This window comes from Epinephelus moara, chromosome 10 (assembly GCF_006386435.1).
Source record: "Epinephelus moara isolate mb chromosome 10, YSFRI_EMoa_1.0, whole genome shotgun sequence".
NCBI lineage: Eukaryota > Metazoa > Chordata > Actinopteri > Perciformes > Serranidae > Epinephelus > Epinephelus moara.
Window position 1 is genome coordinate 13,108,043 of NC_065515.1, and position 24,972 is coordinate 13,133,014.

The window sequence follows — 24,972 nt, forward strand, 5'->3', positions numbered from 1 at the left end:
TACATTCATGTCTTAAACCACCTTAGAGACTGATTAGCACTGAAATTGGCCTCAGGTCGCCTTTCATTGGTCCCACTTATTCTGCAAATAAATGAATCCCCGAATAAACTATTGCCTCATAAACTGCCATAACACACTAACATGCAAAGTGGGTGTAATTGTTTATTGACTCACTTTACCAAACAACTAAACATGATACTGTTTTTCTTTTTAACAAATATGAAGTAGTGTAACTTTTGTTTTCTACACTCTAGCCATTGTGTGTCCATTGTGTTATAATATATGCCAAAGGTCAGAGCTATCCTTCTGTCAATAAGCTATCAAAAAAATAAAAGGAAAAGAAACAACAGACTTTGACCCATATGGTGTTTTACATCTTAGCGCAGACTTCATGGCCTCCGTCTCCAGATAGACGTCTTGTGAAGTTCCTTATTTGTGTACTCTTGGCTACCACTCAGATTATATCTCCTCGTAGCCAATGGGGACAGAGCAAGCCGGTTGGCTGGGTGTGTTGAGTTGGAGTTTGAACTTTGAACCCGAGAAGAAGAGCTGAAAGGTACAGTGGAGGCTCTTTAGGAGCAGAGACAAAGCAACGGCACAACAAAGTGCATTGGATATTTTGTCTGGGTCTCTGTTGTCTTAGGGGTTTCTCTGGTGTGCCGCCAAAGCACGGAAACTATGGAGCACTACCCAGATCAGGTAAATAACCAAATATGATCTTTTTATCGCATTGTAGTTTGCCAGTTATGGGTTACTGGGGCAAGAGCAAAGTTCAGGCTTGAGAGCAAATTTAAAGCGTATATCAAAATCCTCAATTTACAGAGAAATACTTGCTTTAAAATTACATTGATGGGGCACTAGTGGCTTAGTGGTAGAGCAGGCGCCCCATGTACAAGGCTGTTGCCGCAGCAGCCCGGGTTTGACTCCAGTCTGTGGCCCTTTGCTGCATGTCACTCCCTCTCACTCTCCCCCCTTCACACTTGTCTGTCCTATACATTAAAGGCTACAAAGTCCCAAAAAATATCTAAAAAAAAAAAAAAAAAAGACATTGACTGGACATAATTATTACAGTAACATTGTTAAAGAGACTGACAGACATCAGACAGATTTTGGGAACGTACAACACAGTATGGTGTGTTCAGGGAGGATCATGGCGAGTCGTTGGCAGTAAGAAGCAGTCCCCAGCTGTGGCAGCATATGAAACCTTCATATTGTTGCTGTCTTTGCTTCTGAAAGCATCAAAGACATGGTGTGCATGTGTGCTGTCATTGAATGTCATGATCTCATTTCAGGGCTGTGATGGCATCGAGTTGCTCGATTGGCTGTTTGATCAAAACGATGGGATTCTCCGTCATGAGGAAACGGGACGCCATGGCAACCACCACACCTGGCCAGTCCAGGAATCAAATGTGTGTGAGACTGTGGGATTTTTAATATCACTCATATATGCTAGAAATAGCTGTTTGCTTTGTATGTACTGTGCGGTTCCACCATGACATGCTCTGTGGGTTTTTAAAAGACTATCTCACTGTGTTGTCATCTCATACAGACAGCCTAATGATAGCTTAGGGTTTTTCACCCAGCAGATGCTGCAGCCGGCCGAACAGACAGATGATGACTTCCTCAATGCCCTCCTGAGTGGAAATGATTCTGTGTCAGGCTCGCCTCTCTGGTCCCCTTCCCCCAGTGACAGTGGGATCAGTGAGGACCCTCCCTCGGACCAGATGGACAGCCCCCAGCGCCCCGAGAGCCCCCCTGAGGACGCTCAGTATTTTGGTACGAGGCCACAAACCAAGGCAGCCCTGGAAGCCGACATCTCCATTGACCTCAGTGAGTCAGAAATATCCACCTGAAAAACAGAAGGGAAACATTTTAACATCTTTATCATCTTTTCATCATTGATTCATCTACAGGTTTCTTCTTTAAAAATGCTCGTCACAAGTTAGAGTCCAAAGAGGTGTCATTAAATGTCTTGTTTTATCTGACCAACAATCCGAAACCAAAAGACGATATCCTACGAATTAGCGTCCCACAAATGACATTACATCCTTCATATAAACTTACGTAGTTTACTTAAAGTTACAGAGGTTAGGCAAGTAGGCAAGTAAAGATAGTGGTTAGGTTTGTGAAAAGAAACATGGTGAAGCCATATCTTAAAATGACTCAAAGTTCACTCAGATTTCATCCAGTCCTGAACACCCATCTAATTGGGAAAGTCCCAGGGAAAGTCATGTGTTTTGTGACCCATCCAACATCCCAACCTGCCTCCCTACTAAACTGCTCAAGATCACTGCCTTCTTTACTCCCTTAAGCCCATTCGACAAATAATCACAGCCTTCCAAACTACATGTTGTAGCTGGGATATGTACCAATTTGGTGCTTTCTTTTTTTTGTGAAATATTGTGACTAAACAATATGTACATTGAAAGTGAATAGGACAGATGCAGTTGACAGACATACAGACAATAACATAAAGCAGTTATGGTGATGTATGTAGTGATATGATAAGAGTCCAGGACTAGAGATTAGGTTGTTTCACGTAGGGTATGTGTGGGTAATGTGTGTGTGTTCATGCTTTTATGTCTGTGTGTGAGGCAGCGGTGTGTGTATGTGGTCACTGACTCAAGAGAATAGGCTATGGTATGTGTGGCAGAGAGGGAGAGAAAAAGGGACTACATTGATGTTAAAGAGACATTAGATACATCTTCTGTAATAGCAATATAATCAAAATAATAATACATTAACGAAAGAATAAAATTAAGTGATATAATAATAATAGTCATCATTATGAATAATACATGACAATATAATAGGCACTTTTGTATAAACTTTGAAACTATGCAAGGACGAGGAGTGGGCCTGGACTGGCGCAAGGGAGAGGCAAACGGACACATCACGTACTGTCACATATTGACGTTTGGTCGTGGACTTTCTACGTCCACATTTGACATGCAAAGTACCCTGGTTGCGTCGGTTGTTGACGTACTGGGACGCCATGTCAACTTCTGCCTGTTACATGCACTGTCTGCTTTCAAAATGTACAGTTTGCATACCGTCTCTTTCAAAATAAACGTTGTGCCGCTACGTCGGTACAACACCTTGAATTGATGTATTTTTTCTTTCAACAACAAGCACACATGGTAAAGTTTTGCTAACAGTCGCACGTGATTGGGTTTAGGAAAAAAGAACAGGGTTTGCTTTATAATCTCACAGAAAGCGAACACAAGCCTCCCGGGTGAAAGTCGGAAAGCTGTTAAACAATAATGGAAACCAGTTGTGTATCATGCCAACGTGAAAGGACAGCTGTTTTTTTGTCGGTGTCTGAAGACGGATGTCGCTGGCGGAGTGAGACAAGGTTGAGTTGTTCGAAAAACTAAACTGGATCAGAGTGATCTGGACATTGAAATCCTATGTTTTGCTATCCAGGATCTGCTGATTCATCTTACTTTTGTGCCAATTTCTTAAAACAATATCGGACTGGATCACCCTGACCCAGATACAAACTTTCAAGATTTCCAAATCTGGATAACCAGTGCTATAAATGAGACTACATATCACAATATAGGCTACCAGCTATGTAAAGAACAACATGTAGAATACCCACCATGGAGCATTGAGGACACAGTGTTATAAACTACTTTTGACTGTGATATTGTAATGAACATTAAGTGATAAATCAAAGTTAAAATCATTAAAAGCTAAAATCTATATTTGATAAATAACTTTTTTTTTATATTGACAGCTATTTGGGGGATTATCTAATGTGGACACAGGTCTTTTTTTCAATTTAAGTGTACTGAAAGGCTTGATAGGTGCCTAATGTGTACTTTGTCCACTTGATTATGGTAAAACAAATCAAATGCAAAATATAAATGGGTGTATATATTTGATCAGTTCAAAAGTTTTGTAACATTTTGTTTCTGAAATCCACCCTGAATCCACTCTTCTGCTGGGATCAAGGTAAAAAATATTTTGGATCAAAGGAATCCCAATCCTAATAAAAGGTTTCGAACAACACATACTGAAGCTTTGATCCAGATCAAAACCAAAACTGGATTGTGTGATTAAATCTGATTACAGAATCCTTTTTTCCTTTTGAGCAACCCATTTTCAAGATTTGATCCAATCCAATCCATCAGATTAGTTCTGAACAACTGGGCCCTGGATTTACTGTATCACAGGATATAAAGTAAGATCAAACACACTATTTGTGTCTGAGTTCAAGAGTATTCAAACTATCAAAGACACTGATGTCACTGCTGATGAAAAGCACACATGTTAAGGCCCAAACAGAGTAATCGGTATTTGCGTAACGTTCAGGCTCCAAATGTCATTTCTCATGTTTTTATGTTGTTTATCAAAGAATCCAAATAATGACACTAGCATGTCGTACTGATTTTTGTTTGCATGATCTTAATGCATATAACTGTGTGTTTGTGTGTGTGTGTGTGTGTGTGTGTGTGTCTGTGTGTGTGGGAGCAGATGGATGGCAGCCTGGATTCCCAACAGACAGGACAAGGATTACACAATATCATTCTGATGTACACAGACCGCAGATGTCCTCTGCCTTCCCGCTAACTGTCAAGGATCTGCTACTGTCTGGCACACCAGAGCCCGTAAGTGTGTACCAGTTGTGGTGAGTTTGTTGTGGGGGTGATACAGAGATCGATAGTATCAAATGTCAACAGGACCTGTTGTTTATCTTTTGTGTGAGCCAGTGTGTGCTTGTGTATTTTGATGAAAGCAGGGAAATTGGGTGACTATGTTCACTGAGGCCCTGGATTCACTAAGGGGAGGGACCTTTTGGAATTGCAAATGAAATTAGCTATTTTAAAACTTTTATTTTTAGGGAAGGATTGTTAAGCATGTAAAACCCTCTCAGCAGCACTCAGGTTTGTATGCTGATACAGAGAGGAGAAATACACAGAAATATTCAAAGGCACAGTTCCCCCCAAAATCAGAATGACGCATTTTTCCTCTTACCTGTAGAGTTGTTTATCAATCTAGATTGTTTTGGTGTGAGCTGCAGGGTGTTGGAGATATCGACTGTAGAGGTGTCTGTCTTCTCACAAATATAATGGAACTAGACAGCACTTAGCTTGTGGTGCTCAAAGTGCTAAAAAAACATTTGAAAGACTCAACAACAATGTCTCTTTCCAGAAATCATGACCCGGTTTCTCAAGATAATCCACAGACCTTGTTGTGAGCAGTTTCATAGGAACTATTTTCTTTCTACTGAACTACACTTGCCAACTGTATCACCATGCAGAAGGAAGTGTGCATCTACTGCTAGCTCACCTAGCACCACTAAGCTAGCTAACATTACAGCCAACACATTCTCACTGGGACCACGTCATTTATCGACGTTTGGTTCATGGACTTTCGCGCCCAGATACGATCTGCAAGGTACCCTGGGTGTGTTGGCTGTTCTGTGTGGTTAGGTTTAGGAAAAAAGAACAGAGTTTGGCTTTATCATCTTACAGGTCACGAACACTGCTCTCCCTGGTGAAAGTTGGTGTTTGTTGGACCCATCCACCACCCCTCCTGCCCACCCCACACAGACTTTTGTTGCATTAACTTTCGTTCTTGTCCTGAAGCGTTTCCCCTTGACGCTGCCGAGCATCCTTAAACTACAGTATAAGGGCGACCAGCCACGATGTTTAAGGACTTAAGTCAGTGTCTGATGCCGCAAGTCACTGACCAAGTGCTGGATTTCAACGACTTTGGAGTGAGACCGGGTCCTTAGAGCTCAGCCAAGGAGGACGGCATTGATGTTTTTATCCCACGGTGTCACAAGCATGAGTCTCTGTCCATGAGTAGATACATACTTCCTTCTGTTAAATACAGTTGCCCGGTGTAGTTTGGTAGGAAGAAAATAGTTATCTCTCTGATATCTTCAACACTCTGCAGGAGGAGAGGAGAAATATTTTAGATTTTTGGGTGAACTCTCCCTTTAAGTTTGTATTATGTCAAAGTTGATGTTGTTGATTTTTGAGATATGACCTCTTTCAAGTTCAGAGAAATAGCAAAATAGTAATTTGTGTAGAGACAGTATTATTCTGCACCGTCCATTAGATGACACAACCACTGACCCTCAACTTCCATGCTGTCAGTTGCTAAACACTGCGCCGCTGTGCCGCCCCGTGCTGCACCATATTAAATATCTCTCAAATAATAATCCCAAAGAAAATATTCCTAAAACTTGACATTTTCAAGTGACCACACAAGATCACCACGAGCAGAATAATGTGTTTGTGCGTCTGAAACTTGCCGGTGTGCAGTATTGATATTGGATGGTATTGATTCCATCTCTGCAGCCCAGTTTAATAAGATGAAGGAGAGAGTGGCAGAATGCAACTTATGTTCCCACACCGTAATTGCTTTGAGGTAGCCATGAAATGGGAATGATGCAGGTGGCCTGATAGTCTGCACTCATTTAACTACTTCCTGTAAGGCTTTAGGGAGAAAGGTAGGGGTGGAGAAGGAGGTGGGGGCAGATAGAAAATTTAATCACACAGAGGAGATTATGTTTTAAATATTAGTATTCATATCTTGCCAACAGGCCCCACACCCATCCCAACAGTCCATTCAAGAGTTGATTCTCAATGAAGATGAGAAGAAGCTTTTAGCAAAGGAGGGGGTGACTCTGCCCAGCCAACTACCTCTTACAAAGGTAAAATGCTATCAATGCCTCAACAATGAGAACAATTATCAGCTCCCAGAGTGTATCTCCCAAGGGGCGCAAAATGAAAATGATCATTCTTCTGTTAATCTAGTACGAAGAAAGGATTCTGAAGAAAATACGCAGAAAGATTCGCAACAAGCAGTCTGCTCAGGAGAGCAGGAAGAAGAAGAAGGAGTATATTGACGGGCTGGAGAGCAGGTAAGAATCTGATTCATACAAAGAAAATGAGGATTGTTTTACGTGTACAAACAACATGTTCAATATGCTCACCATTTCCTAAAATAAACCCTGAATGCCCTCCTGGCAGCCGTTGGACAGTTAATTTCATCACATTATGATGATGTGTCCGCTGTGCCATGTAGCCATGACCTCCTGGTTTGATTCTGGCCTCTGTCAGATATCGTTAACCCAACCCCTCATAAATGCTTAAAATATAGATAATAAATATTAAAAACATCACCTTGCAGAGACCTGAAACTTGCTTTAGGTATGTTATCCATTTTATCTTCAATATGTTATCACTGCATGGTAATGTAGTGTGAGCGAGGGCATACATGTGAATTCTGAGTGTCTGGTGCTGAACAGGTGGGAAATTAATTTAAGACATATGGTACTCGTAGCGTTGAAAAACGTGCCAGTAATGCAAAGTGGATGCAGTCTTTAAACACTGGACCCTGTGTATCATCTCCTATAGGATGGCCGCCTGCAATGCACACAACCAGGAGCTGCAGAGGAAGGTGTCCCAGCTGGAGAAATTCAACATGTGAGAGAGTGTGACTTCTCCTATTTACTGACAATGTTTCATTTGGCATTACCTCCCCTCAGAAACTGCCTTTAGCATCGTACCTCACTCACTTCCCTCAAATCCTTAATCCAATAATTTTCATCTGTCTTTAAAATTTTATTTTTTCTTTTCTTATTGTATTTCGTTTTTCCCAATCTTGTCCGCAGGTCACTGATGGAACAGCTGCGCAGGCTGCAGGCGATGGTCATGAATACATCTAACAAGCCAGCCCAGACTGGGACGTGTGTTCTGGTATGAATGTTATGAATGTGTGCGAAGCAGATAAATAAACCCAGACGATACATATGACTCATTGTTCGCCGTCATAGCAAGCAAAATAGCAACAACCATCATAGCCGGATTAGCCATGGAGAAAGGCCAATCTAGATATGTACACAATGGACAAGACAGCACAAAGGACACAAAGGGGCACAGTAGGCTGTTCCTGAAACCATTCATTGCCTTTGATCACTCCAATGGAATAAAGCGCAAGACTCGAGGCAACATGAGTGGAGCAGAATTTTAAAAACCTAACTTTTAATCTATAAATATGAATGAGTCTCAGTTCCCAGTCACAGAATTCTTTGCTTTGCAAAAAAGCACAGCAAGAAAATGATTACTGTTTCTTCAGTGTTGCATAAAGAGTATATTCAAAGAAGGAATATTGAAACCATGAGCCATAAAAAAGTTCAACAATGCAGAACAAAGATTGTCATGTACAACTTTACTTTCAGTGTCATTTCCTTAGTCTAACTTTCTTTCTCCCCATGTTTTTATTATCACATTCTCAGGTGCTTCTGCTGTCCTTCTCATTAATCCTGTTCCCCAACCTCAAGCCTTTCTCTGACACCAAGGTCAGCCAAGGAGACTTCAGTCCAGTCAGAAGTGAGTAACCTTCAGCGCCAAATAGCTTTGTTTGCCCGCCTGCCAACTAATCCAGCACCTCTCTGTCACATCTGAGGAGCCTGTTAGAACTGCAGTCTCACCCACTGCTGGAAGGGTTCATACCTGTGGAGCCACACAGCCAGCTCCGCCTGTCTGAGGAGTTCCTGTCAACTTAAAACTTAAAAGATTAGAGCCAGCGCACAGAGTACCATAGCCATACATTATCATTACGGTTATTAAGGTATTGCTCTGTCAACAGCTTGTGATAAATTACCATTAATTATTGCTTTATTAATAGATTTATTGGCACAACCCCTGAAATGTCAATTTCTAATTATGAGGCAAGGTCAGGGTTTGCAGAGCAACAAGGTGTCATTTGTTACCATAAGCTGTTTGACAGCTTCGAAAAATCAGGTGCTGCAGTTTTCCAGAGTGCTAAAGGCTATGTCACAAGGTTTCAGAGCTTTTAATGTCTTCAGGTTTAAAGTTGATGTGCTCACAACATGCAAAGACATGCGAGCTTTCTCAACAAGGCTGTGGTGAAGATGTAGTTAGGTTTAAGCACAAAAACCACTTGGTTATGGTTGTTGTGGCTTAAAACACCCACATTTGTTGGCAGAAAAGCTGCTGGAAATGCAGGGATGGGTTGGTAAAATACACCCAAGTTTTGTGGCTCAAACACCACTGAGAACCGCCGCAGTGTGTTGATAAAAAACACAGAGGTTTGGTGGTTCAAAGGCTGCTAGGAAACACTCCAATGTGTTGGCAAAACACACCCAGGTTTGGTGTCTGTAAAAAAAAAAAAACACCCATGTTTTGTGGCTCAAACGCCACTGAGAACCGCCACAGTGTGATGGTAAAAAAATCGCCCAAGTTTGTTGACTCAACTGCCACTGGGAAACGCTCCAATGTGTTGGTAAAACATACCCAGGCTTAACCACCGCGCTGAGAAACGCTGTAATGTGTCTTTAAAAATCCCCCATGTTTGGTAGCTCAAACACAGCTGCGAAACTCTGCAACATGTTGATGACAAAAACCCAGGTTTGGTGGCTCAAACGTTGCAATGTGTCCGTAAAATTCACTCAGGTTTGGTAGCTCAAACACAGCTGCAAAATGCTGCCATATGTCAATGAAAGATACCCAGGTTCGGTGCCCCAAATGCTGCTGGGAAACGCTGCAATGTGTTGGCGAAAAACACCAAAGATTGGTGGCTAAATTGCCGTGATGTGTCTATAAAAATAACCCAGGTTCGGTGGCTCAAACACTGCTGGGAAACACTGCCATGTTTCTGTGAAAAACACCCACATTTGATAGAAAAAAACACCCAGGTTCGGTGCCCCAAATGCCGCTGGGAAATGCTGTGATGTGCTGCTAAATCCACCAAGGTTCATTTCCACAAACAACACTGGAAACACTCGGATGGATCGCCTAAAGACAACCAGTGTTGTTGTATGTGGGTTTTTAACAGAGGTCTACAGCTTGGCAGGCGTCTCACCTAGGTGACGCAACATCCTCTCCCCTACTGATGGCAAAGTCAGCTGATGTACTACGTCACTTGTAGTGCGTCACTTTAGAAACATTGATATGATACATGCAAATCTAATGCAGAATCGCACAATACAATCAATTTCTCATGACAACTGGGCTGGCACACTGAAACCCACTTGCTTGTAATGCCAGCGTGGAGATATAGTAATAATAAGCAGAGCTGCATATCCACAGAGGCTTGAACTTGTTTATCTTCTCTCTGTCTTATTCTCACACAGTCCAGTCACGGTCCCTGCAGAACCTACAGGCTTCTCGTGTGCTGCATGTCATTGAATCCCCATTCTCTGCTGAGGATGAATCAGAGCCTCTGCACCGGCATCACCCAGGAGACCAGGGATTGGAAGATATTACTGCCATGATGGGAAAGCTGGGAGTGAATCAAGATCAGTCCAGTTTGGAGCACACGTCTCTGAACAGCAGTCAGGAAGATAGGATGGGTCATTTCCATGTAGACCCAATTACCGGTTACATAGCTACTTTGACCTTGGATCCGCATCGCTCTGCCAGGCTGCGGCCACATGCCGATGACATGTAAAAGAAATGAATAAATTATCCCTCCATGAATTCCCCCAATCTTCCTCCTCCTGACAGTAGAGCAGGGAATTATCTGGGGCTGCTGTTTACACAGACAGGGGAATAAGCTTTTAATCATTCCTGTTGTTGTCTTTAATATATATATTCAGTCTGTGTTCCTTTTCCCTATTTGTGATACTGTTTCATATCAGAATATGGATTTGAATCTTACACTGAAATTGTTGAGCTGTGTATCCATTGTCTCCTGGCTTTGATAAAATGTCAGTGTAAATTAGTGTGTTTGAGACTGGGCAAACACAGCTGTGATCATGTGTACAGTTTTGATCTCAACAGATAATTTGTAAAATGTTAAAAGGATTTTGAAAACATGTTTTCATTGAGGAGTTGATTGAAACTGTTGGGATTAATTCTGGGATAAAACTGCCTTAAATAAAAAAAATAGCAAAACAAGATCAGTGGGTTCAAAACACTGTGGATTCATTTTCTCTGTTAAGTTTTAGAGCTTTATTAATTAAAAAGCGACTCAACACACACAGTGCAATATTTCCCTCGACGGTGAAATGATCCAAAGTTTAGACAAGCCATCTCTCAAAGGGCGAGTACAGTAGCCCAGATTTGATGTCAGCAGAGAGGGAGACAGAGAACTGGGCCAAAGGTGGGACAGATGACCTCTTATCTCATGACTCAGACTTGTGGTCCAATAATTGACATGTTGATGTATTTACTCGTGGAAGACAGGCTGTTGTGTCCACAGCTCTCATTGTGTCTGGCCTGTCAGCGCAGACCACACAGTGATGGGATGAAAGTGTTCTTATCCTCGCAGCCACTTGGGCCAGAATTTAATCTAATGGTCTGACATGTTCAGGTTGACATTTTCTGTGGTTAGCTCAGCTTCACTTCAAGGGAGGGCTGGACATCTAATTCTGTGATTAAATGAGCCACAGTAGAAACTGACCGTTCACTTTTTGACTGAACAGAGTAATAAAAACCAAGAATGAACCACCATTAAAACAAATTCATGTGGAAACTAGATTTATTAGAACATATAACAGGTAATCATATCATTGGTTTATTTTGCATTTTCTGCAGTTTCAAACACATAAAAATATAGAGACCTTAAATAATGGAAAGGTTGTTTAAAAAGTGTATCACAGCTGGAAAGATGGTCTTTCCATAAACAAGGCTGTCTATGTAGTAGAGAGACACAAATACATTTGAAAATGGTGCTACATGACCAAAGACAGAGGTAAATGGCTGCGGCATCTGCTTTTGCTCAAGAGGTTATAATAACCTACAACTACCAGAATTCACTGCACCGCACCAAGCTAATAAATGCTCCCACTGGTGGGTGATGTAATGCAAGCTTGGCTGTTTTCCAATAGATGTATTAAGAGAACTGTACACAGTGTTGGAGCCAGGGCCCCGTTCATTTCTATGAAAGTTGCTCAGTGGCGCATGAAGCCATAAATGTTCAACTGTTGCGTATAAAATTACCTGGATGATCGCCACTGCTGCCCCCTAATTGGGCCCATAGAACAAACGCACTAAAGACTTCTGCCTGTCATGACCCGTCAAGCCCTTCTTTCCCTTCTTTGTCGTCTTTACCTTTGAGTAAGAGTTCCAGCATTTCCCTAGTGTTCCTTCTGAGCGTGTTTTTGACTGTTTCTGCCTTTAAACCACCCCTTTCGCCTATCGAATTGGATACTTCTGCCTGTGTGACTGACTACCTGTGTACCGACCTGATTAAAGACTCTGAACTTTTATCTGAGTCTGTGAGTCTGCTTTGTGAGTCCTTCGCCAGCTTGTGCTTGACACCGCCAGTCAGACCAGCTACTTCAGCTATTTAACTTGAATGGGGATAAGATGATTCAACTGGCTCTTGTAGATTTTTTAAATGTCATCGGATCAAATTGCTCAAATTTTGATAGTAAAACAAGGCCATTCAAACACTCAAAAAAATGTATCCACTGATTTACAGATGTCTCTTTCTCCGTTTAAGTCTACAGTAAAAACTCTTCTTGGGTCAACAGGAACTAAATTTAAACAATAAGCTAAAATACGTCTCCAAAAACATCTGAGGCAAGAAATAAATAACACAGTAACAGAATCTTGGTTTATATTTAATCAGCACTGCCTAGTTTTACAGTTTGATCTGAGTTTGAAAGAGAGAAAGACAAAGGGGTGGCTCTCTCTCTTGATCCGCTTCTGTACTCTTTGTGTCCCTGGTTCAAACGGATGAGGTTGCGTCACCCTCCAGGGGGAGCATTTATTGATCCAATGTGGTGCAGTGCATTCTGACAGTGGTAGATCTTCCACCTCTTGAGCAAAAGCACACCTTTTCCTTTGTTTTCTCTGATCATGTTGCACCAATTTCAAAGTATTTGTGTCTTGTTACTGCACAGACAGCCTAGTTTTATGAACAGACCATCTTTACAGCAATGAAATAGTTTTTTTACCTAAACCTGAGAACCTTACTCTGAAGAAAAGACTTTGGTGAGTTGTCTTTACTCTCTGCACACAACTTTTCTTTGGTCAGTAAATATTTCCAGCATCTAACTCTCACCCCCCCAAAAAAGAAATCTTTGTTTTAACATTTCTGTTTTCGCATATGTGCAAGTGATATCAGTCTCTAGCTCTCAGACAGAAGGCTAATAATTACCATTGGCAACTTCGGCTGCAATGGAGGCACACTGGGCAACTGAACATCGTCACTGTATCTCCATTAAAAGTTGTTATTTCTGACACAGAGTGCCAAAAGTGAGGACGTACAATCTGAAGTCTGAGGCAAAACCCAGGAACTGAGCAGGCCAGTTTTTGTAGAGGCCAAACATTAGAATTACATGATGCCATATGGCCCTAAAGACTTTCCCATTGACTTACATTGTAAAAGAGACGACTGTAAACCAGTGGATACATTTTTTTGAGCATCACAACCACAGTCAAATGATTCGTTTCACTATCAGAATTGGATCCATTCAGTCAGATAACATGTAAAGTCTGGAAGAGCCACGCGATTAAATCATTCTTACCCCCACTCAAGTTAGCAGAGACCTAAACTGGAAGTAGCCTCTCTCAACTTCTCTCTCAAGCTCCCATTTTGTGCTGTATGAGCAAATGAGCGCAGCTGTGCGAATGTTTACAGAGTAGTTTGTTTCATGCCTAGGCCTACCCCAGTCTTAGATAGATTCAACTGCTGAGTTTTAGCTGTTAATACAATTTTTTTCTGGACATCACATTCTTGTATTTCTTTTTCTTTAATGTGTGATTACTAGAGGATTATTTTATGTGGCCAGAGGGTTTCATTTCTCCAGTCACTACAAAACCTATTAACTGTCAGCATTTGGTTTATAAATGGCTGCTCTGGGCTTGTGTCAGACTTTTGCATACTAATAAGTATCAATTGTCTGCAGAGAATAGTGTTGTGTATTGTATAAACTACACATTTAAACAATAACGTAATTACTTTAAATCTCAGTGTTAAATTAATGATGCACTGATGCAGGGCTATTCAATTACAAATTCAGTTGGGTCAGATTTTAAAACTAGGAAATGTTGATGGGCCGGACGTTTGCAGCGGCCTATCTAAAACATTTTTTTATCCTTTGGTAATGAGAAATTTTGAACCAATTAAAATTAATGTGATAAAAAATAACAATGTTTATCATTTCACATTTAAAATTAAAAAATATATCTTTTTAGTCACATATCTGACCCTGGCACATCATAATGCAGGAACAGAATTAAAAAAGAGCCTGTAGAGCCTCCCTCTTCCACACACACACATGCACACACCTCACCTTCTGACAATTTCTTTTGAGGTCAAGTGTTTAGGGAAATTCATAGGACGTAGTCTTATAGAGCTTATGGCAGCAACGGTCATGTTTACAACAGCACTATATAAACTCAATAAAACCTCAGTGGAAACAAATTTAAAATGTCAGTAAGATGAATTATATATTGAATTAGTAGTATATAAGCATATAAGTACCGTTATCAAAGAATGAAGAACACACACATCAGTCAGTATCAGTCATTGCACCTGTCCTCTGTGCTCCTCAGTCTGCTGCTGAGTTGACTCACTCTCTGCAGGTAGGCCACCGCACAGTCGTTGGTCCACCCGGCCATCATGTGTGTCATTAGGGTTGGGTAGGTCCAGGTGTGAATGGTGTGAAGTCGTTTGGGGAAGGATCCCAAGACTATATTGAGAGCAATACAGTCTTGGGATCACACACACGATTGACCAACGATTCACATGTGACCTTAACAACTCTGAAATTAAGAGCTCAAGTGTGACCTCAACAACTCTGTAAGGGTTCACACCTACACAGGGATTAAAGCCTGCGACTCTGCGCCAGTCCTTTAGACCCGAAGAAGCTTCTTGGATAAGAGGTGGAAAGTCTCCAAGAAACTCAGGTCCCATTTATATGAAAAGGGTTAACTTTGGTTGTGTTTTGGCTCATTGTTTACACGACAGCAGGTTTTCGGTGCCTGAAAACGCAACGTTTTGAAAACAGGTTCCAGAGTGCTATTTTCTGGAAACGGCACTGTCTCCGTTGTCATGTAAACTTGCAATATTCAGTTCCTCTGAAAATGGAGACTTTTCACACATGCGCATTACGGTTCCAGTCACTAGGCATGCGCGAGAAAGTTGACCATCACAACAACGGCGGACTGCCGAGCTCTGTTTGTGCTGCTTACCCTGATGAAGTTATCAACGCTTCTCCAGCAAAATGGAGATCTACTGAAGCAACTCCACCTCGTCGTTCATCCAGACATTTTGCCATTGTGTTTGTTTATACATCACCACTCTGTAGAAGGACGCAGGTGCGTGTTGTTCCTTTGTGAAGTCACACCGCCAACTACTGGCCTGGCATGTATACTGCAGCGTTTTTGGTCATTTTTGCGGATCCGGTGCACGGTGATTGTTATCAAAACGTTGTCGTCTGAACGCGGAACTTTTTTCAAAACGAAAATGAGAAACATGGAGGTGAGTCCCGACATGCAGACTGCAGGAGAGAAGCTGCAAGATGATAACAAATTAAACCAAAACTTTGAAAAGTACCACAAAAAGAATCAATAATGTCGGCCACTCAGAGGTTGCTTCTGGGCCGGATGTGGCCCATGGGCTGCCAAACAGGCCTGCGCTAATGAGTGAGCTGGTTCACAAATGTCTCTGTCTCTGACCTTCATCCGCCTCTTTCTTCTTAAACTTAAATCTGTCTTGTTTTTTCTTCTCTAATCAGGGTGAGAGTCACTTGACCACCAGCGTCTCTAATCAGTACCTTAACCCATCTCTTTGATTAACCAAATCCTCATGGAGCCGGGGGCCTCTACGCATACACAGGCTCCCACTGAGTTTGTTAGCCATAAAGGAATGATGGAAAGAGACTGTCCATCAAAAGAGCCCTCATCTCCTTCTTTTTTTTAATCAACAAAATGGACTTTCCCTTTTAAGCTGACCCAGATACACTTAATGTGTTTGGTGGAAGATTCCTGAGCACCTTGAAACTTAGTTATTAACAAAATTGTTTTTTTTCCAACTTCAAAGGAGGAAAGAGGGAATTAAAACACCTACCCACTTACTCTTCTTGGGCATGGTGTGATGTGTTTGTCTGCTGCAGCAACATTAATTTGAAAACTGTCAGACTAATAAGAAGCAGTTTTTGATAACCAAAAATACAATGCTTAAAAAATGTACACTGGTCTCTCCCCAGAGGAGCAGCATACAATCAGTGTAGTAATGAAACAAAGTACTAACACTTTGTTTTTTGGACTATCTATACATTTACTTGAGTTTTAATTTTCTTTTAACTGCTGTACAAAGTAAAAGAATGACACACAAATACAGAGCAATATAACATGTACACAAATATAAAACAGACTGCATGAGAACAGCCTGGGTTCATACACTGGCAGCTGAGGCTACCACACAAGGTGCTCATCGGATAAACGTCACACACACTTACACACCGACAACACAGCCATCGGGAGCAATTTGGGGTTCAGTAACTTGCCCAAGGACACTTTGACACTTAGACTGCAGGGGCCAGGAATCGAACCATTGACTGTATAATAAGTAGACAACCGCTCCACCTCCTGAGCCACAGTCACCCTGTTTGCTTTCAGATGAGTTAATTTTGTTAATGAATTAGATTAACCTTTGCAACTTGTAGTATTTCCCTCGAGCGGGTATTAACTGCTGCCCATTTTTTCTGCAGTCTCTTAATTCCACTTATTTCCATCTTTACGATACACTGTAAGCTGTCCAAATATCAGCCGTGGGCAACCTCGCTGACATTCGACTCAAGGCACACATCGGCACAGGAAATTATCAGTGACACAGCCCCAGCACATCTGATAATGAAGGTCTGTGCGCATTACTTTTACTGGTTACCGACACTAATAGGGTACATGTAATTCATCTTATAAAGTGCGCCTCTAATAAATTCATACATGTAAATAACATAATTTGTTTACATTTGTGGTTCGGGCGTGTTACTCAATGTGAGCGATTAATTTGTGAAACAGACGGAGTTAATGAAATATGCAGATGTCAAATATTCATGCAGCTCTACACATACAGGGAAATGACTCGTACCATGGTTGCCATCAGTTTTTGGGTAGTAACTTAATATCTTTCCACATAATGATTTGTGAATTACAAATTTTTAATAAAATATAAATTAAATGTTGGGGTTAAAGGGGCCATAAGTGCAGTGACCCAGCACAGAAATAGATCGGCTAATTGCGAGCAGCAGCGTCAGAGGCTGAAAAATGACGTCAATGTGGAAGTAACAAAAAAACTGCAGTTCTTCGAATGGCCACTTCAGGCTGGCTCCAAAAACAGAGTCAATCCCCATTGACACACTGTTAAAATGCCTAACTTTACAACAGAAATAAACATGTTTACAGCCTGGTACAAACACAGTTCTGGTTTCTATAGCTTAAAGCTTAAAGTTATGCATAATTAAGGACAGAATGCTTTCACTGACAGGCAGGTGCCATCCATTGAGAGTCGCTACCATTGGCTAGGAAACATAACCAAGGTGTAACCCCAGAGTGTATGTGCAGCCATAGTTTTTGCTTTTTCAATGTGTTTTCACTCCATTAAAGTTAACTGTAATGTTTGGGTTGCCTGAAAAAAATTTTGTTTAGTGTTTGGTTGTACTTAAAGACCCTCTAAAGAGTCAGAAGATCAGTTTTTCCAGTACGTACATTTTGTTTTTATGGTTTTAAGCCTGTTTTTAGTTGTGGAAATTAGCATTAACCATACCCTTAAACATAGCCGTAGTGGCACAGTGCTAACACTGTATGGCTAGTTGTTATGTAACATGATGAGGGTTCGATTTGTGGTGGTCGGATCACTCTTACAGCGGGATGGAGACAAACAACCCTTTAGTGTTCTCCACACTTCATCAGCTTTACAACCATGGCTGTATATCCTCCTGAGACCTGGACTTTTGTTTGTTATGCAATTTTAATTTCTCCTAGCTATTTTGGATCAGTGGGACCCAATAAGTATAAAAACATAACATCAAGTCCCAATGTCTTCACACTAGCACTTCCTAATTAACAGTGTCTTAGCTTGTTACTGTTGATAGAATTGGTCAAATTTGTTGCCATAAATAAACAAGTTTCAACCATTAAATGTGATCAGGTTTTGGACCTTGTCCACTTTTGTGTCTGCGTCGGCTGCAGACTGACTTGGCTGAAGTTGCTCAGTGGTGCATGAAGCCCAAAAAGCTCTATTTCTGACATCACATGATTGACTCAGGAGTTTTAATTCCACCGTTTGGTCACTCCTAAAACTGGCTTTAAAGCCCTGTGCACTTCTTGGGAGCCTGTTTACAACAGCAAACAGCAAACACTTCCTAGTTCCTGACTCCCATAACACTGAACTGACCAATCAGAGGCTAGGAGGACTTAGACTGAGGTAAATGTGAGGAGAATCACAGAGGTAGAGTCAGCAGATTATTGTAACTGTTTTAAAGTCACTGATATTTAAACTTGAAAATATGTAAATAATGAATTATCTAAACATAAATAGGTACATAGCTTTCTGTGTAAACACATCCTAAAACTTCAATTATTTGCTTGAGTCCTACTCAGCAGGCCTGTATTTGGGACAGGCCTTTATTTCATTTCACACAAAACTGTTGCTCAGTAAAGGTTGGAAAATACAGTCGAATTGTTTATTTAAACCAGTACCAATATAACTTGTATAAGAATAATGCTTGGAATAACATATTAATTATGAATCATTTATTTGTTCTGGCTCCAACAGCGCATCAGAGAGTAAGAGAGTTACATCAGTTGTTTCACAACACAACACTTTTGATTCTTTTCATCAGCGGACCCTTACGAACTAAAGGAATATAACTAACATATTCTGACTTTATAACAGCTTCACCACTTTTTTTGTCTCTCTTGTTTACCATGCTGGTAAATCTAAATTAATTTCAGTCTTCTTTGGTGCTCATGGCAATATTTGTGTGTGCGACTGATGCAGCTAACTAAAATTAGCTCAAGTGGGTAACCAATAACCTGATTTTATACATCCCTATAAAAATGAACTGCTTGGGAGCCAGATCAGGCGTCTAATTGAGACAGGTGTTTATTTGTCAAAATGTGTAGCCACACGGAACTTGTACAAGGGACTAGGCATTTAAGTTTTACAGTAACTCACCATCAATTCAAATGTATGAATCAAGTTCACCTCTGAACCTGACAGTTGCATACATTGCAAAGTTACAATTACTGTTTACAATAGCTTCTTCCAATACAACACAATACTGTAGTAATGAAAAACTACCATAACAAGTCAATACTGTACGTGTATTTCCTGCCCAAAGGATCTGGCACTACAATTCTCTTCATAAACAATTCAGGTGTTGTGCTGTGCAGTGTTGTTGTGTACAGCTTATTTGCTATACGTCTCACAGTGTTTGGCAATCTTTTCCTCACAGACCATTCACTGACTCATCTAAAACCATAAAGCTTGTGAACAATAAGCTAAATCAAAGCACTGTGCATGGATTAATTGCTTTGTGCCCATTAAAGCAGTGGGATGAAGCACTTGTTATGTTATATATTCATCTGTGCGCTTAATTTGTGGTGAAAACAAACAAACAGCTCTGCAAGAACCAGATCTCCCCTCACAATCAATAAGAGAATAGAACTTATGCTGCGAACAGCACAAATACAACACTTTTTTTCTCTCTTGTTTGTGTGTTGAAATTAATGCAATTTTACAAGCTGTGTAAACAGGCTGACCTTGGTCAGTCAGGCTTTCACTTTTAACCTCGACAGTCTGACAATTAAGTAGGAGCAAGCATTCAAGGATAAACCAAATACAAATTATTACTAAATAAAAAAAAAAATCACAATTGTCTCAACAGAAACCGTGCCAGAAATATCATCAGCATTGTAACAATTCTAGAGAATGTCTCCACAGAAAGTTGGTGCAGTTGTTTCGTTGCCCATGTTTTGTTGAAGAAGCTAAAATTACCCCTGACAGCACATTTTCACCAAGGCATGACTTGTAGCCTAAACCCCCCAACAGTTAGTTGCTGTAACTGGCTTGGATGGAGAAATCTTAATAAATCCTGAAGGCACAGACGGTCTGAAGATGTCTGGACGTCACTTCAATTTCTCCTGCCTCTAATCAGTATGTCAGAAATGCAGGCAGGGTGAGTTCTGTAAAATGTGAGCAGAGCAGGCACCTGACTGTGAATAGGAAGCATTTTAAATCAGCTTTGGACCCAGAATAATATATATTTTTACTGCTTGGTGAAATTAATGAGTGAGACCCATGCAGACTGATTTTCATCAACATATCAAAAGTTTAAGAAGTTTATTGGAAACTAACAATCTGTTTTTGAAGTTCACGGTGCGTCACAGGATTTGAAGGTGTTAATGACCATGCAGAGCTTTTTAATTTAGTTTTTTGTTTTTGTTTTACTTTGTGCCATAGTTTTAATCCTCTGGTTCTCCAGTCGAGTAAGGTACATGCTAGTTCAGTGTCCAAGACGGCAATGTCTGTGGGCTTTTTTGGATTATTTTTGCCCATTTAGAGATTATCTGTAAAGCAGACCACCCTGATACAAGGATTTAGCTTTGCTGTGGGCAAATTAATCATTATAAGCAAAACTGACTACACCTCAGCCATAATGCAGCATGATAAAGGTGCATTTGGATGTTGGGTGGTGGTGACGGTGAGTCAACACACAAACACCATGGGTGTACTGAATTCAGCTGCCAGGCTTTCAGCGAGAACCAAGAGATGTGATCACATCACTCCAGTTTTAGCCTCTTAGAGTAGATTTTAAGATTTTACTGAAGGCGCTTCATGGTCTCTCTCCCAGCTATGTCTCCAACCTTTTAGTACTGTACACGCCAGGATACACTATGAGGTCCTTGGGCAGAGGTCCTATGTCTGTTCCAGAGGCCTGGCTGAAAACTAAAGGGGACAGAGCGTTTGCTGTCAGGGCCCTGAGACTCTGGAACGGTCTGTCCAAGGAAATCAGGTCAGCCGAGTCAATGATCTCTTCTAAGTCCCCTCTTTAAACAAACTTTTATAGGAAAGCATTTCCTGATTTTACTTGAGTTTCTAGTTCATTTAGACTGTCTTTTATTTCCTCAGTTGTTATGTACCAAAGTGTTTTATCAGTTCTTTTAAAAGTTGTTGTTTTCATGTCTTGTCTGTGTTAATTATTGACATGTTATGCACTTTGTAACTCTGTTTTGGAAAGTGCTTTATACATAAAAAGTATTATTATTATTATTACAGAACTGGGCCAAGAACCCAGGGGCCCAGGGGCTCAGGGGGTCCCTAAGGCCTGATTTATAGTTGGATGCTCAACGCTTTTGAAGAGTGTCGCTCGACAGAAATGCATTGCAATGTTTTCAATTCATGCCTCTGAGAAAGGTGTCAGTCGTCTCCATGGTAAGCGGAGACACCCTGCATTTCTTTAAGGCCTGAATCTGTGTATGTGTTTTAAACTTCTTGTCCTTATATTCATTAACTGATCAGCTCCCTGTCTGTCTGTGAGCAGCAGATTCCCCTCACTTGCTATGGGCTGGGAAAAATGAATCAATACATAAAAAACACTGCTGATTTTTTCCCCGTGGAGCTGACATGAAAACTATTTTGGTTCATTGAATCACTGATGTCAGTCAGCCTGGTGAAGACAGTTTGACCCGTTGCTGTGCCCTCGGGCTGCTGCTGACAGATGACTGCTTATGTGGACAGAGATGCTGAATGCAGTTTTAGAGTGTGCATAGATTTAAAACTACTATCTTAATGGTGATGATAGTAACACTTCTAATCACTTTGCGTGACAAGATATGATGATGTCTGCGATATTACAAATTCTCCCAGTGTGCGTTATGAAGGAAAAGTGTCCCATAACACTTTTTTCTGTCAAAAATAGGTCATTACTGTCGAGCAACACACTTCAAAGTGTCCATAAACCATATATCTTAAGCCAGAGCACTGCGTGAAGTCACTGTTTTTACCATTGCATTTCTTGTCAAAGGACTTAGTCATTCATGTTAATATGCGTCCAAGCCCAGGGGCCCACTGTGTCATAATCTGCCTATGGCAAACACATAAACAAGAAGTGCAAACAAAGAAGGTTTCTTTAACGGGGCACTGTGTCACCACTGATGGCTCCACTTGGCAGTAAAACAGAACCTTAAAAAGCTCCATAAATGATGTGTCAAACATGCTAAAAGTACAAATGTCAGTAATCTCTTTGCAGAGAGCTGTAACAGCAGCAGAAACATACCACAGAGATGAAGGTAGGTCCAGTGCTCCATTTGCATGCGAACTGATTCTTGTGTATTTCTATGAGATTGTTAATTAAAATTTACATTTTGGAGAACAAATAAAACAATTCTTACCCATGCATATTCTGAACAAAGGACAGATGTTTACTTGTAGATCAGAATTGTGGACAGAGTTTAAAAAAACATGCACAAACATTGTCCTTGCAGCACCCTGCAGTGATGAGGAGATGTCTGGTCATAGATGAATGTTTGACAGCAGAATTGTATCCCCAAAGTCAGCCCAACACCAAATATTAGCCTAACAGATGACGATCTGAAATTGTTCATTCTACCCTGGAATACTAATCGTTTTCAAGGTGATCCCGACTGTTAGCCTCAGGCCAGCTCTGTGAACTGAGTCGCCATACACTGCACTGTGAGATTTTAAAGCCATCAAAAATATGTCAGCATGCAGCTAGCACGATCTCTGAGCCCCACTGAGACGAGATAGTAAACTGTTCATTCATTCAAAGAGACAATCAGCACATCATGCAAATACATGACATCTAATCATTCTCTCACTTTGTTAATGATTTTGTCATAGAGCATGAGCAGTCAAATACACATTCTTGTCTCATGGGTCAGTTAGACATGATCTCACCTGACAGCACGAGCAACCCCCTCCCCTGAACCAGCTGTACAGTCGAACCCTCACCTCAAATTTACTCCCTTTCAGCAAATAAGAGTGACAAAACAACTGCAAGAGTTACCTTTGGTTTTGGATTCTCTCTTTAAATGTGACACTATCCCTCCTGCCCCAGTCGAGTCTGGTCTCACTCTGAAGTTATCGAAATCTGGCTCTTGGGCAAAAACCAATGAAAAAAAGGCATCCTTTAACGACGGCATGATACGTGGCCGGTTGCCATTATAGTTAAACAGCGCCTGAGGGAAACACGGCAGGACAAGAACAAAAGGGGGGGTGGTTGACGGGTCCAACAAACACCGACTTTCACCCGGGAGAGCAGCGTTTGTGTCCCGTAAGATTCTAAAGCCAAACCCTGTTTTTTTGTCCTAAACCTAACCACATGCTTTTGTTGCCTAAACCCAACCACGTGTCTTTATTGTTGAAGGAAAAAAAACCCCATCAATTTGCAGTGTTGTACCAACGTAGTGCATTTGTTTTTAAAGAGACTGTATGCAAATGTTACATTTCCTGTCAAAACAGAAGTGTATTTTGAAAGAAGACAATGTATGTAATGGGCAGAACTTGACACGGAGTCCCAGAAAGTCAACAACCAACGTGCCCAGGGTAGCTTCCATGTCGTATGTGGACATGTAAAGACCATGATCAGATGTTAATATGTGACGAGGTCGTATTGAGAATGTGTTGCCCAGACCCTTGATACATCTGTTAGACATGCCTGAAGCACACCGGAGCTGGTTTTAGGGATCCACTGGACTGTTCAGACTAAAGAATCCTTCTGTTGATTCAATAGCCGCCTCAGTGACTCCATGTATGTCAGTGATGACAATGATGGCAATGACTTGATTGTGACAGCTCAAGTTTCTTAGTTATGTTTTTTACTTCATTCATTCATGTCGTTCCCTGTTTTACTTTGACACTCACATCTCCTCCCTTTTGATGACTTCACCTGTGTCCGATTGTTGGCCCTGCCCTGGTTAGCCTCACCTGTGTCTCATTACCCTTCCCCTCACCAGAGTATTTAGTGTGTGTCTTGTTGTGTGTCTCAGTGCCAGTTCGTCTCCTTGTGTGTCGAGTGTTCCAGCCTTTTGCCTCCCTGTGTCCTTTTCTTGTTTTTTTTTTATTTAGCCTGTTGATTGACTCTGCCTCTGCCTCATCCCTGTTGGATTTGATTGCCTCCACTGATTGTCCGTCTGTGTACCAAACCTACCTTTTGACCAGCAAACACTTATTTCACCCGAGCTGTCTCCAGAGTCGTGTGTTTGAGTCCACCCGCACCTGGTTCACCAGCTGTTACACTGTTGCCTCAACAGATTGCTTTGCTAAAAGACATCGGTACGGTGGCATGCCAGTCTACAAAGTGCCCAATTCTGTGCATTACTTTTACCCTTTCCGCTACTGCTCTTGGTTTGTTTGTGAAAAGTGCTATATGAGTCTTATTTTAGCATTCTACGTCTGAGACACTTCTAAATGTTTCTCCTGGTCCAATCATTTCAGACACGTTTTAGCTGATCTTAGGCTGTTACTCCGTGTTCCTTCCTTTCATGCATAATAATTAAGAACGATGATCAGAATGAGGAAGTGGGGTAAGGACAGGAGGAAAGAGAGATGGGAGAGGCTGAGGAGTCAGGAGCAAAGTTGAACAGTTTTGCATTGCACTGAACATGAAATATGTAAACACACTTAAAAGCATATATTTCATTAGATTTCACACATTATATTTTTCACTGGTTTATATTTATGAAGTTGAAAACCGTTTCAGTGGACATCCTTAAGAAATACAAGTACAAATGTAAGTTTATTTTTTTTCATGCCTGAAGAGGAATAAAAACAGAAAAAAAAAAATCTTGACTGAGGTGGTAACAATTGATGCATGAAAGGGTTAATAATAATAGAGGTTTCTCCATTGGAGGGGGCCCAATCATCAGGCTTTGTCTTCTTTGAGATTATAGATAGCATTATTGTAAAGGCCCTGCTGGAAGCCAACAAATTACCACTTATCGCTGTGGGCGTGTCAACTAGCTCTCTCATTAGCAAGCACTGTGTAAATAGAAAGCCAAAGAC

General features: G+C 41.1%; 1 protein-coding gene across 2 annotated transcripts; it reads left to right on the top strand.

Annotated features, from left to right (window-relative positions):
* The first annotated feature begins 541 nt into the window (after window positions 1–541).
* creb3l3a (cAMP responsive element binding protein 3-like 3a) lies at window positions 542–10,888 on the top strand. 2 transcript variants are annotated; one of them, XM_050055184.1, is made up of 10 exons: window positions 542–699; window positions 1,293–1,409; window positions 1,584–1,830; window positions 4,483–4,616; window positions 6,563–6,673; window positions 6,777–6,883; window positions 7,380–7,448; window positions 7,637–7,721; window positions 8,261–8,354; window positions 10,121–10,888. In XM_050055184.1, exons 1-10 carry the CDS (start codon window positions 679–681, stop codon window positions 10,435–10,437), a joined length of 1,302 nt encoding a protein of 433 aa, XP_049911141.1. In that variant the 5' UTR covers window positions 542–678; the 3' UTR covers window positions 10,438–10,888. The 2 variants fall into 2 exon arrangements, with proteins under 2 accessions (XP_049911141.1, XP_049911142.1); XM_050055185.1 differs by having other exon boundaries at window positions 1,587–1,830.
* The last annotated feature ends 14,084 nt before the right edge of the window (window positions 10,889–24,972 follow it).